At 38.5% G+C, this 14,790-nt stretch overlaps 1 protein-coding gene and 1 long non-coding RNA gene across 3 annotated transcripts in view; one reads left to right on the top strand and one right to left on the bottom strand.

The window, feature by feature from the left end:
* mmp17a (matrix metallopeptidase 17a) overlaps window positions 1–14,790 on the bottom strand; it is a 159,527-nt gene that overhangs the window by 18,507 nt on the left and 126,230 nt on the right. For both annotated transcript variants that reach the window (XM_047372004.1, XM_047372005.1), the window contains exon 8: window positions 3,306–3,388. In XM_047372004.1, the coding sequence (XP_047227960.1) occupies window positions 3,306–3,388 (83 nt within the window). The remainder of the gene's footprint in view (window positions 1–3,305; window positions 3,389–14,790) is intronic.
* Window positions 3,664–14,534, top strand: LOC124872239. Its single transcript, XR_007039231.1, has 3 exons — window positions 3,664–4,034; window positions 4,258–4,319; window positions 14,446–14,534. It is a non-coding gene; the product is annotated as an uncharacterized LOC124872239 (long non-coding RNA).

The raw sequence follows: 14,790 nt of genomic DNA, 5'->3' as shown, positions 1-14,790 counted from the left end.
GAGAATGTATAGGACGGTCACTGAATAAGGCAAATAAAGTAGAGAATTAAAGGTTTGTGGTATAAAGGATCATAGATTCAGTTTAAGGCATTTTATTACAAGAGCACATTCAAGACATCAAACAGCTGCACACAACTGAAGCTAAAGGCATACTAGGGTCAGAGCTTTGTCAGCTTGTTTGTAAGAGCTGACTGTAGTAATTATTGACATTTTCTATCTGGTCAGGGAAATAAATAGTCCACACATGCTTAATTGTATTTTTGTCAAGTTTTATGCTTGTCGTTAATAAAACAGCTAAATATGAGGCAAATGCTGCCTGTATAAATGTCATCCTTGTATTTATTAATGCTCTTCTGACAGGGAGTAAAAGTCAACACTTCTGGTGGTTCTAGCAATAATCTTTCATCAGCTAAAGAGACTGATGACCTCTTAGTGAAACAGTGGGTCCTGCTCGGAAAGATCAGGGTGTTGAAGTATTTTTGTCCCTCTATCCTCAGACTAACATCCTCAAACTACAGAGGAGGACAAATGTAGATTTAAAACCTATCCTGCTGGATGTTGCTGAGGCAAATATATTTCAAAGGAGCTCTGTGCAGGACAGAATATTCCTATAGTGGCCTTGACAAAGCAATACCAGCAACTTCAAAGTATTTTGTTGTACTGTATAGGGTTTTTATGTGATAGACCAACATAAATTTGTACATAACTTTTACAATAAAATGTTTGCAAATAAAAATCTAATAATTTTGATTTGCTTCAGCATTTAGCCCCTGCTGCTGCAATGTCCTTACCTCTTTTGCATAAATAGAGACTGACATTTTTGTCTATTCTTTTCAGGCTGAGTCAAAGTGGATGGAAGGAATCTCTAAACAACAATTTTCCAATCTTGTTATAGATTCTTAGTTTAATTTAGGTCTGAATTTTGACCTTTTCTTTGTAGCTATGACCGAATGTTTGGAATAATATTTATCCAAAACTACAAACATCCACTCCAGGCCTTTTGTAGCCTTTCACAGGGTTTCCTTTAGGAATGTCCTATATTCAGCCCCATTCATCTTCCCATCAACTCTGATGGTAAGATAAATGGGACTTCCATAACCCAGCTTCCATAACCCTGCTGAAGAAAATTTCTCCCTAAAGCATGATGCTACCAGCAACATGATTCATCTTGGGGATGGTCAGTTCAAAATGATGTGCAGTGTTTTCACCATATTTAGCTTCTTGCATGTAGGTAAAAAAGTATGTTTTGATTTCATCTGACCAGAGCACTTTTTTTCACATCCTTACTGTCGGGAGACAGTAAGGATGACTTGTGACAAAATGTAAATTGGACTTCTTATGACGTTCTTTGAACTGCAATTTTTGTTTTGGCACTTGTCAGTAAAGGCCAGATTTGTGCAGTGTACAACTAGTTGTCCTGTCAACAGATTCTTCCGGCTGAGTTGCGAATCTTTGCAGCTCCTCCAGAGTTCCGATGGGCCTCTTGGCTGCTTGTCTGATTAATGCTCTCCTTGCACAGCCTATAAGTTTAGGTAGATGGCCATGTCTGTGTAGACTTGCAGTTTGTTCATTCTCTATCCATTTCAAATGACACACTGAATGTGTTCTGTGGGATTCAGAGCAGCTGTATTTAAAATGAGATTAAAATTAACAGTGGTTTACAATATATACTAATCACGTGACTTCTGAAAAAAATTGTTTGCACAAGATTTTATTTAGGGCTATCAGGGGTGGAAAACAAGGGGATGTAAGACTTAGATTTATATTACCAAAAAAATAATTTTACTTCTGCTTTGCACAAATGAGCTACTATATGTTGGCCTACCACATAAAATCTAGACAGAATACATTGATATTTGTGGCTATTCCATGACAAAATGTAGAAAAGTTCAAGGGGAAGGAATATTTTCACAACTCATTCTGTACCCTTTTTAAGTTTGACTAACATCAAAAGACTTGTTACTTAGAGTTAAATGAAAAATTACCACTTCTCGATTTCTCTCCCAAAAATTAGACATGAGCCTTCTGCCTTAAGTTGCCCTTTTTTCTTCGCAATCAACCCTACTTTAATGAGTCTCAACTCAAACTTGTCTCTTTCAGCCCTCTGAGTTTCCCCTTTCTCATCAACCAATGTCATGGACGGTCAGTATAGTTTTTAACCACAGCCTTGAATACTTTGTGAACTGGAAGTGTTAAGGCCCAGAAGACTAATGGTCTCATCCCAAAAGATCCCCGACCCTTCCCTTAGTGATTTTTATTGCTGTAACCCTGGTACCTTGTGCCAGAAGGCATTTGTTGGAGAGGGTGTACAGTCATGCCTGCCAGCTTCTTGCTCCCCTGGCTAGGGAATTTGCTCTCTCTCTTTTACCTCTTTTGCTTAATTTTCAGTTGCCATCCTGGCGTGTGAGTGATTGGTTTCATCTTCAAGTCTGATCCAATCAGCCCTGCTGGTCATATGGGTCTCTATCTGCCACATTGTGCCAGTATAGTGACTCAGCATCTCTGTTAGTCTTGTTCCAGTCCTTTTGAGTAAATGCTTGTTTTTTTAACCCTTGTCTTTTGGCCCCTCAGATTCAAAAATCTGCTGCTCCCTGCATCATTCCCGGTATACTTAACCGCTGTGGATACCTTTTTCTTGCAAACTAACAGTGGAAATTAAAAGCTCACAACCTACGCATTGAATAGAAATTATTTTAGAGGAAACAGATTTTGCTTTCCTGTGTTTGGACTCTAATCAGAAACTTTCATCACTTGCCCTGACAGGCCGATTGTAATATGATCAATCTCTGGGAGTCTCTCAGGAAATAGTCTTTGGACCTTTGTTATTCTGTTTTCTGTCCTGTCTTGACTGTACACATCTCCCTCATTTATTTCACTACAACAACATAAATACCTAAAAAGGCTATTCATGGAAATTAAAGCAACAATAAACTGTGTTTCCCATTAAAACAGCTGTCATCCTCTTTCATTTCAGGTTCACATTTATGTTTTATACTGTATGTATCATGGCATCCTTCTCCTGCATGCAACAACTGAGGCTTAATCCTTGCATTTGTTTTCTTCCTGTTGACATCCCAGCACCTACCATTTCTATATATTATACGTCAATATTAAATACAGCATATAGGAAATACATCATGGTATAAACCTGGTTGATTGATTATCTTTACTTTACTAGTTGTAACAATACTGACCTATTGATAGATAATGCCATTCATCTCAGTTAAATGTATAACATCAGTTATATCTCTGAGATAACAGTTAAAAAAACACAACCCACCCACTCCCACCCCAACTTTAATTACCTTTAAAGAAGAAAGCCTCTCCTCGTATTTGGGCCACAGCATCAAAGTGACTGGTGCACCTGTCTGGAGCATCTTGTGCCAGTCTAAGAAAGACAGAGACATTTTAAGAATAAGTAATCAAAAGGACAAAACCATAACTAAGAAGCACAAAACGGAGAAAGGACTAAACAAAAAAAAAGATGTGAGAATGTGTGTGCTGGCCAATTCGCTCCTTTGCTGTTTCTGCCACGATCGGTAGCTGTTTTTGATATTCTTGTGTGTGTATTTTGACAATTTCTTCACTGTTTACTTTGTTCTTTAGTTCCTTTCTTTATGCTGGTTATTGTTAGGTGTTTCCTCATTAGTTTCTTACTTAGTGTTATAGTGTTCTTAGTCCATCTAGAGTTATTTTCCTGATAGATTTCTGTTACATCCCTGGACTTGTCTGTGTTCCTGCTCATCTGTGTTAATTCACCTTGCTCCTTCAGTTGTTCTGCAATCTCTCTGCCACAGCTGCTCAACATTTGATCTGATTAGCTCTTTTGATTCATTGGTCATTTATCCACCCTGCCTCTGTATTTAAACTCAATAATTTTTATTGGTCACTGCTGGATTCTACTGCTTGCCTCCTGATTCTATGCCCGGTTCATGCCAGTGTTCTGCCTTTTTTTTAATGGGTATGAAATGGAAGTAGGTTGGGACGAAATGACAACACGTTGCTTTGAAATGAGGGCACAGACTTGGCAAAGAGTGAGTTGACTGAGGCTATTAACCACTTGACAGTACCAATTACAGAACAGCTGTCACAATCCTGGGGTGTTTTGGTTTTCGATTTTCTTTTGTGTATGTATTTTGACTATTTCTTTGCTGTTTATTATGCTCTTTAGGTCTTGCCTTTTGAAGTTATTCCCATCTTTTTGTTCCCTGTTGGTTTTTCTGTTTTCTGCATGTTCCCCGTTTCTCTGTTCCCTAGTCATCAAGTCCTTTCCTGGTCTAGTTCCAGGAAGTCTCACTTCCTTGTGCAAGACCATTTTTGTAAGTTCTTCCAATTATTTATCAGTAAAGCATTGATATCTGTTCTGCTCTGCATTTGAGTCCTCTTTAATCAAATCATGACAACAGCAACATCAAAACAAACCCTGCAAAACAGTAATGATACTGATGTTAGGTAAAGAAATGGGGAGATTACATTTCTTATTTCCACTATATTGTTTCTTTATATAACCCTTTATTATTTTAGGAGTTTGTCTGTTTTGTTTTTTTTACAAAGTAAATTTATAAAATAAAAACAAAACGTATTGTGCCACATAGCAAAGCATCTTACAGTTCTCCTAGAAATTTATGTTGTTTCAGCAGTATGAACATAAAAATAGTATGCAACCTTGTTTCATCTAGCATAACTGATCCGTCAAACAAAAGTCAAAGGAGCAAAAACTGTTTTTCTTTATACACAATAATCTTGTTCTGTTTTGTATGCATGTTTATTCCATAAGAGATTGTACATATCATATGCTAGCTTGGTATGAAGCCGTTATACATTTTACCTATTTTGCAATGTATGTTGGTTTACATAATACACTTTTTACAAGAGTTTAAACAAATTAGTGTATGTGATGAAACATAATCTTATCATATATTTGCTGCATATTTACAGTTTATATACCACAACTCTGAGCTGTTATGCTCAAGCCACAAAATAATTTTAAATCATGTCTACAAAATCCTTGGAAGCCTGGCTAACTGGGCATTAAATTACATATTTTACAGTATCAGGAGTGCAGAAATAGAATGTTATTTACTCAAAGCAGTGTATCTTCAGAGAAATGCAAAACACATATGCAATAGTGTGATGGGGTTTACAGGGCAAGTTATTTTGCTTAATAAGTTTAATGCCATTTGCATGCTTATAAACCAAAATAGGTACCACTACATTGTTTCATTTCTTTTTTTAAAATAAACTTTTTATATAAAAATTCACAATCTTTCTTCAATAGCTTGCAGGTCATGTGACCAATTGACACAAAATCATTGCTAAATTTTGCAAATAGACTGGGAGAAGGAGGCACACTCATTCTTTTCTGATTTAGATGCATTTTCTATTTTTCATAAATGTATTATATTAAAATTCACAATTCTTCAATAGCTTTCAGGTCATTTGATCAATTGACACAAAATCCATGTTAAATCATTCTACTAGACTGGACAGCTGAGACACTGATATTTATCTGATTTTAATGCATTTTCTTTATTTTATAAATTTATTTTATCACAAATCATGACCTTTTATTTTCAATACCTTTTAGGTCACATGACCCAGTGGTACAGAACTACTGTTAATTCATTCTACTAGACTGAATAAATGAGACAAACTTCTTTTTGTCTGATTCAATTGCATTTTCTATTTTTTATGATTTGTTTTCATCAAAATTCATTATTTTATTTTCAATAGCTTTGGGGAAACGTGCCTTTCATAAAACTACTGTTAAATCATTCTACTAAACATGACAGATGAAACAGTCTTAAAGTAATCTCACAGCTCTACAGTTTTATTTCCAACAATTTAGAAAATTTTCTTTCTAACATTATTGGACAAACTTCACACTTTGCTTGCACGATGGACATTTCCAGCTGCCTTTCTTTGCATTTTCATATTCTGTGATGTCTGTGTTGAGGTACTGGACATGGAGCCATCTATCACACATCACACTGGATCTGTTAATACCGTTGTAGATGCTGATGACTGTGAGCAAAAATAATTTCCTGTAGCAGTCTGTCTTACAGCAGATCTGAAGCAGCCTCTGACTGAACACACTCTGTAGTTGCAGGACAGTCTGATGAAGAGGATGCTCAGGGTTCTCCATAATGTTCTTCATTTTATGAAGAATCCTTCTTTGCACAATGATCTCCAGAGGTTTTAGAGGAGTCCCCAGAACAGAGCCAGCCTTCTTTATCAGTTTGTTGAGCTTTTTTAAGTCCCTGGCTCTGATGCTGCTTCGCCAGCAGATGATGGCAGAAGAGATCACACTCTCCACAACAGACTTATAGAAGATATGCAGCATCTTGCTGCAAACACCGAAGGACCCAAGCTTCCTTAAGAAGTAGTCTGCTCTGTCCCTTCTTGTAGACGGTTTCGCAGTTGCATCTCCACTCCAGTCTGTTGTCCAGGTGAACACCGAGGTGTTTATACTCCTCCACCACCTCCACTTCTTCTCCAATGATGGAAATAGTTTTTGACTTGTTCCTGTTTCTCTTAAAATCTACAATCATCTCCTTTGTTTTATTCACGTTCAAGATGAGATGATTGTTTCCACACCATTCCACAAAGCGGTCCACCACCTTCCTGTACTCAGCTTCTTGTCCATCTCTGATCCACCCCACAACTGCAGAGTCATCCGAGTATTTCTGCAGATGACAGGAGTCTGTCTTGTACTGGAAATCTGAGGTGTACAGAGTGAAAAGGAATGGTGAGAGTACAGTCCTCTGTGGTGCTCCTGTGCTGCTGACTACCTGGTTAGACATACAACCCTTCAGTCTCACAAACTGTGATCTGTTTGTCAGGTAGTCTTTGATCCAGGAGATTGTTGATGCCTCTACCTGAGTCTTCTGGAGTTTCTGACAAAGCAAATCAGGTTGAATCGTGTTAAATGAACTGGAGAAATCAAAGAACATGATCCTCACAGTGCTGCTGGCTTTGTCCAGATGACAGTGGGTTTGTTGAAGCAGGTGTATGACGGCATCTTCAACTCCAACTCCACAGCGATAAGCAAACTGAAGGGGGTCCTGATAGTTTTGATATTCCGATTCAATCTTTTCAGTTGCATCTTCACCTAATTTCTTGAGACACACAGGTGGAAGAGGGAGGCAAAGGGAGCATCAACATCTTCTGATTTGGTTGGGTTAGGGTTACGGTGAGGTTTATGCATTTATGTCACTTTGAGGAATTTATTTCTCCAAAATTATAAGAGGTGACAACACAGTCTCTTCAGATTATATGAAAAGGTCATCTATACTATAACCAGAATTAATATTTCATAATTTCACTGTAGATTTCTGGAGAAACACTCAACTACCCCAACAAAGTACCCCAAATGCTTCTTTTTGGTGAGGTCGAAAAGATCCAACATCCGACACAGTGTTTGTCTAAAGGTTACTTTTCTGTTTTCTAATTTCTCAGCGGTTCCCAGGATTGGCCTCCTTTCTGCTCTAGGCAAGGCAAGGGACGTTTATTTATATAACATATTTCAATAAATAGACAATTCAAAGTGATGTACATAAAAAAAAGAAACATAATAGGAAAAGTACATTACAATGGCATAAAGGTAATTAAAAAATATAGAGAATAAAATGAGTGATAAAAAAATAATAGGAAAGTTGGACTGAAAACATACAAATAAGTTTTTATTCTTGACTCAAAGCAACTCGGGGTTTCAGTGCTTTTACAGTTTTCTGGGAGTTTATTCCACATTCGTGGAGCGTAAGAACTAAAAGCTGCTTCTCCATGTTTGGTTCTGGGTATGCAGAGTAGATGTGAGCCAGACAACCTGAGAGGTCTGTAATGTATTTTGGTGCTACGTTATTCAGTGATTTATAGACTAACAGAAGTATTTTCAAGTTTATTCTCTGAGATATGGCTAGCCATTGTAAGGACTTTAGAACTGGGGTGATATGCTCCACTTTCTTAGTTTTGGTGAGGACGCGTGCAGCAGCGTTCTGGATCAACTGCAGCTGTCTGATCGACTTTTTAGGCAGACCTGTGAAGACACCGTTGCAGTGTATGATGGCATCTTCAACTCCAAATCCACAGCGGTAAGCAAACTGAAGGGTGTCCTGAAGGTTATTGTTTGCTTACTTAGTTGGGCCAACAGGAGTCTCACTAGGAGACTCTTCATGATGTGGGATGTCAGGGCAACAGGTCTATAGTCATTGAGGACTGATGGGTGAGTTTTCTTTGGTACCAGAACAAGACAGGAGGTCTTCCACAACACTGGAACTTTCTTCTGGGCCAGGCTAAGATTGAAGAGGTGCTGCAGAATCCCACAGACCTTTCTGCACATGCCTTCGGGACTCTGGGGCTGACACGATTTGGACCTGCAGCCATTTTCTCACAGTCCTCTTTATTACAGGTTGTCTCTGAACAAGGAGCTTATATTTCGAGCAGAGAAAAACAAGATTGTGATATGATATGCCTAGAGGAGGTCTTGCTGTAGAGATGTATGAGTCCTTGACATTTGCATAAAACAAATCCAATGTTTTGTTTTCTCTGGTAGAGCAGCTGACAAACTGTTGAAACGTTGGAAGTGTAGCAGAGAGTGAAGCACGGTTAAAATCACCAGATATTGCCACAAACGCATTAGGGTGTTGTGTCTGTAGCTTAGCAACAACTGAGCTGATGACATCATATGCAGTGTCGGCAACATAAGGTGGAACATATACTGTTGCCAAAATAACACTGGTGAACTCTCTGGGTAAATAATATGGACGAAAACCTACTGCTAACAGTTCAATATCTGGACTGCAGAGACGACACTTCACAGTAACATGTCCTGGATTACACCATCTGTTGTTCACAAGTACTGCCTGTCCACCTTCTTTACGTTTGCCACTCCTCTTTAAATCTCTGCTCGTATTGTTAGAAAGCCTGGCAGAGAGACGCTGGAGTTGGGGATATGATCCTGCAACCATGTCTCAGTAAAATACATAATACTGCATTCCTGGTACTCTGGGTGGGTCCTTTGTAGGGCTTGGAGTTCTTTCAACTTGTTTCCCGAAAATCTCACATTGCCCATCCTAATCGATGGAAGAGATGGCATCTCCTTTTCAACTCATCAGGCATTTGGGGTTGTAGTTGAAGTATTATTTGAGCTTTGAGACATTAATCAGCTGTCCAAACGTAGAAAAGTATTAGGATATGATCCTTCCAGCTGCACAGCATTTGATACCGGAGAGGAGAGTCATCCCAAAAAATCAATTGTATCCACCACAAGAGGAATTTGAGTTCCTGAAAAAGAATCAATCAGAATAAAAAGTAACAGAGCTACTCCAACTTGCTGCCACCTTGAGCGGCACACTTCTAGAATATTATATATGTTATTATATATATATGTATTGTATATTATATATATGCTTTAATCATTTGACTCCTAATAATAACTTTAATACAAACATTTTGAACTTAATTTCTGTCTTATGGTGTCTCATTCACACACAGGCTCCATAGCCAAATCTACTTCTGGCTGCCTTACAGACTTGGCCGCAGTCATGTCCCCAGCCTCATGGTGCATTACACAATGCATATCATTGCAGTTATAGACATGGTTAATGAGGCTATTTTAAAAATGATGAGGCATAGTGATTTTATGAAATTTGCATAAAATGCTCTGTTCACTGTCAAAATAAGAATTAGACTTTAGGCTTTTTTAGACTTTTATTGTCATTCAACTGCAAATTCATAATGTACATTTGAGTGAGATTTCGTTGCTAGGCTCCCAATAAAAACACAGGAAAACAAGTAAAACCACGACAGTATAAATATAAACATATGCAACAACGGGAAGGAATGTGGCAAATAATGAATGGGTTACAAAATTATGTACAGAGAGAAAAGTATATATAGGGCAATATAAATAATGCAAGTATTTGTAGCAGCTGAATGAAATGTAACAGAGTTCACAGTGACCATGTAAAGTGACTAGTGTATGTATGGGAGGGGGGATTATCGGGATTTTATCAGTCTTATGATGTGGAAGATGAAACTATTGCAGAATCTGGTTGTTCTACATTTGAAGCTGCTGTACCTTTTTGCCAGAGGGCAGCAGGAAGAACAGTCCATGGTGGAGGTGGCAGGAGTCTTTTGTAATAGTCTGAGCCCTGGTCAGGCAGCGTTTGCGAGCAGTGTCATGGATGGAAAGAAGCTCTCTCCCAATGATTTTTTTTCCCCGCTGTCTTCACCACTCTTTCTACACATTTCCAGTCTGAGGCATTGTAGGCCCCACACCAGACAGAGATGCAGCTGGTCGGTATGCTCTCTATTTTCCCTCTGTAGAAGGCTGTTAAGGTGGGAGGGGAGAGGTTTGCTCTTCTCTTCTGTCCCAAGAAGTGTAGATGCTGCTGTGCTCTCTTCACAAGAGCAGAGGTGTGGAGGAACCAGGTCAAGGTGTTCGTGATCTGCACCCACAGTAATTTGATGCTGCTGACCCACTCCACTGCAGCGTCATTGATGAGGTGGGGTTGTGACTTGGTAGATTTTTCCTGAAATCAACAACAATCATTTTGTTTTGTTGACATTCAGGATTAGATTGTTTGTTTCACACCAGTCCACCAGGTGTTTCACCTCCTCTCTGTAGGCCAGTTCGTTGTTGTCCCCTATGAGACCCACCACTGTTGTGTCATCCGCATACTTAATGAAATGGTTGGTTCTGAACTGGCACGCTAGTCCTGGGTCATCAGGGTGAAGAGCAGCGGGCTTAGCACACAGCCCTGGGGGGAGCCGGTGCTGAGAAAGATGACGTTGGAGGTGTTTTTGCCAAGCCTTACAGACTGGGATCTGTCTGCGAGGAAATCCAGCAGCCAGTTGCACAGAGGGGTGTTGAGTCCAAGGGGGCCCAGTTTTCTCACCAAGTTCTGGGGGACAATTGTGTTGAATGCTGAGGTGAAACATTCGCAGATGGGTATTATTCTTCTCCAGATGTTCCAGGCTCAGGTGGGGTGTGGAGGAAGCAGCATCCTCTATGGAGCAGTAAACACTCTGGAGTGAATCAAGTGAGAGGGGAGGATTTTGGAGATGAAGTAGTTCTTCCCCTGCCTCTCGAAGCACTTTATCATAATGGGATTGAGTGCGACAGGGCAATAATCACTGAGTGAAATAAAAATAAAATGTTGAATTTAGGGCTGTTGTGAACAATTATTTTAGTAATCGAGTATTCTATCTATTGTTCTGACGATTAATCCAATAATGTTTGTGTTGGTGTAGCAACTTAAGATATATATGAAAGAGAAAATGCAAGAAAAAAATTCTATTTGGTTTTTAAATAAAATGTTATTGCCTCAAATTCAATAAGATTAAAACATCACCTTTATTAAGTGATTAATGCATTTTCAGCTTCAATTACTTGATTTTTTTAATGCATATATGTGAGGTTTGAGGTTGCATTAGATACAAGCATTTTAGCATTACAAAAGAAACTTAATCTTGTATATTTTTTTTTACAGATTGCAAAACTAAATGTGATCTTTGTAATGTTAGTAATAGGGTTAGTAAATAGGTTTGAGTTTAGAAATTTGGCTACAAAGAACTGAGTTTTGTTGAGTTATTGTAACTAGCAAATGTTTATTCATGTTTTATTTAATACTATATTATTGTTATGTTGGTCCAGTGTTTGCAGACATTTTAATTTGAATTTTGACTGCTTTATGTTCAGTATCTTTCTTGGCAGCGGGTCTTTCCCCTCGCCTTCTTCCTCAATAGCTGCTAATATCCCTTAAGGGCCTTTCAAACAGGACACGGTTTGCACTGTGCTTGCCGCTGGGTTTAGTGCATTTGCGCTGCGTGCCGCTAAGCCTGTGAGATATGAGTGCTTCTGCAACCAAGATCTGATCTGACCCTTTGGAAAATGTGGTCAGTGCGTGCTGGGTTGGCAGGGCGTGTGACGTGGTATTCTGGGAAGGACAGGGCAGGGGGCATAGTTGCTGGGAGGGGCTTGGAACCTGATCATAACTGCTTGCAGTTCTAGTTAATATTTGTTACCTTTAGACTCATAACTTTTTCATTTCAATAAAAACATATGCAGAATGGGAGAGAGAGTGAGCGGTATTCCCAATCAACTTTTATTATGTTGTAAAGTCTTTGATTAATTGTGTTGGATACTTTATCATTGTACTTCAGAGCACTGTCTGATTATTCTCTAAGGAATCTGCACTGCTTTAAATCATTAATTTAAGAAGTCAAGCATGCTTAAATACACATCTTAATAATACAAAATCATAATGGATCATAAAATGGTACATTTTGACAAAGAACTTGCCAACTGATGATTCATTAATTTAAAAAAACTATAGCGCCACACTGAGTGAATAATTAAATGTCGGGTTTGTTTACAGAGAGGAGAGCAGACAATGACATTATAGTTTCAAACAATAACAGCATGCCCTGTGAAGGACTGGCGACCTGTCCAGGGTGTACCCCGCCTCTCGCCCATAGACTGCTGGAGATGGGCACCAGCTTCCCCGCGACCCACTATGGAATAAGTAGTAGAAAATGACTGACTGACAAGAACAGCATGGACATGGCTCAGGAAGAAATAAAGGAGCAAGGAAAGAATATCAAAAATGAAACAGAGAGTATGTAGCTCTATTTCTCTTCCCATTAACTTGAACTAACTTCCTTGTCTCTTCTATAGTAAGCATCCCGACAGCATAATGCTGCAACAACTATGTTTCATTGTAAGGGATGATTAGTTCAGGGTTATGTGTAGTGTTTTTGAAATCCATGTATATTTCTTCAGCTTAAGTAAGTAAGGGAGGAAGGACGGAAGGAAGGAAGACAGGAAGGAACTGACAGTAAAAGACAGGATGAAAAAATAAAGGAGAAAAGAGGAGGAAGGATGGAGAGCACAAAAGGTTAAGGAGAAAGGATGAAAAAGTGAAGCAGAGGATAACTGATTGAAGGAGACGAAAAGAAGAGGAAAGAATTATGAAAATGGATTCAGGGTAAAAGAGGAAAAGAAAGGATTAAATCCTGAAGGAAGGATAGAGCAGATGAAAGTGTGATGAGAGGAAGGAAGAAAAAACAAATAAAAGGCTATTGGAGCAAATGTCCTGCACTTTCTAACCCAAACCTGTCATTTTGTTGCACACATTTGATGACAGTCTCTGCAAACTCCTTTTAGACCCTTCAGGAGATTTCTCATTTTGTAGCTTTCACTGTCTCTTTGGGCAAACTGTTGCAGCCACCTAAGATTTATTCTCACAGAAGTAGCTTTCAACTCTCTTTACAGATGTTCAGCTGAATTAGAAGCAGGACTTGCCACAAATTTGGTGCTTGTGGATGAAAGCATGCTAATTCCTTAGCCTCTTTACAGTGTACAACTGATTTAAGGTGTAAAAGACATTGTTCTTACAGCTAAGCCAAATTTCATGTTTCTGTTACCACACTTAGACATGGTAAATATTTTCCTAAATCTCTCACAGTTACTTAAAATAAGTTACTAAAACCAACTTTTATATTCACAATCTTTTGAAATTCTCTTTTGCCTTCTAAGAGCACTTTTATCACACAATAATCCTAATTTTCTTACATACTGATGGATTTTCCAGTAAACATTTAATGACATTAGTTAGACATTTAATTGCAAAGGTGATTTATATTCATAACCATGCCTGTTCTTGATTCCTCCTATCTAAAGAGTTAAGAATAGATGTGCAGTTAAGAACATTTAGACATTATTCATTATTTTCAATTTGTTCAGCATTATGATACAATGAAGGTTAATGTATTGTTTACTTGGATTATAAATGTGCTTTATGTCAACAACAATAAACAAGGTTATTTCCTGGAGGGTGACGCTATTATTCAGTGACAGGAATGTAAAGCAAGTTAACCAGCAAACATTCAACAGTTTGTGCATGTAAATTATTTCAAAAGTGATTTCTCTTTCCATCACTCACATCTACTTAAGCTTTCTGGTACTAAAGGGACAGAGTGTGCTCAAGTATGCTCTTTAATTTGCATGGTCAAACACGCTGCCACCAAATTTGAAGTCTGCATGCAGCATATTGTAGTCTTATGGTAATGCATAAACACAAGGCTTTGCATTTTATTAGCTAGAAACAGCATCCACAAAGATAGGACATGGGATACTTTCTGCTTTTTAGAACAAGTTTTGCCAAAACTGCCTGAAAGACATAAAATCTGGTGACAAATATGCTAAATTGGTACCTTCCACAAATAATAGATACTTTGCAATAAAGCTGTACCTCAGTCAAACTGGTTGGACAGTGTTTGTATAATTTTCAAGTCCTGCACACAGATTCTCAGTTAAATTTTGATCTGGACTTTGACAGAACTATTCCTACACATTGATCACTCTATTGTTGCTCTGACTGTATCCTTGGGGTGATTGTCCTGGTGAAAGCTGGACCTCTAAATATGTTGCAACCTCTACAGCTTTTGTTTTCAGGGCTGACATGGCTCCATCTTCCCATCAACTGTGTATCCCTTTCTCTGTTGAAAAAAGCATCCCCACAACATGATGCTGCCACCACCAGGTAGGTTTGCAGTTGTGTCTTTTCATTTTGACCTGCCTTAAACGTCTTCAGAGGTTTATCCCTTACCGATCTGCTGTGTTCTTTTGTCATCATAATGCTGTTTGTTAACTAATGTTCTATAACAATCATCTGAAGCCTTTGCAGAACGCCTGTAGCTGTGGATTCCATTTAATACTTAAGAGACTTTTGTCGCACTGGGTTTTATTTAGGGGTATTAGATTAAAGGCACAGAATACAATTCAGA

Source organism: Girardinichthys multiradiatus, chromosome 8 (assembly GCF_021462225.1).
Source record: "Girardinichthys multiradiatus isolate DD_20200921_A chromosome 8, DD_fGirMul_XY1, whole genome shotgun sequence".
Taxonomy (NCBI): Eukaryota; Metazoa; Chordata; class Actinopteri; order Cyprinodontiformes; family Goodeidae; genus Girardinichthys; species Girardinichthys multiradiatus.
The sequence above is the reverse complement of the archived record's forward strand: the minus strand, read 5'-3'. Positions and strand labels throughout refer to the sequence as shown.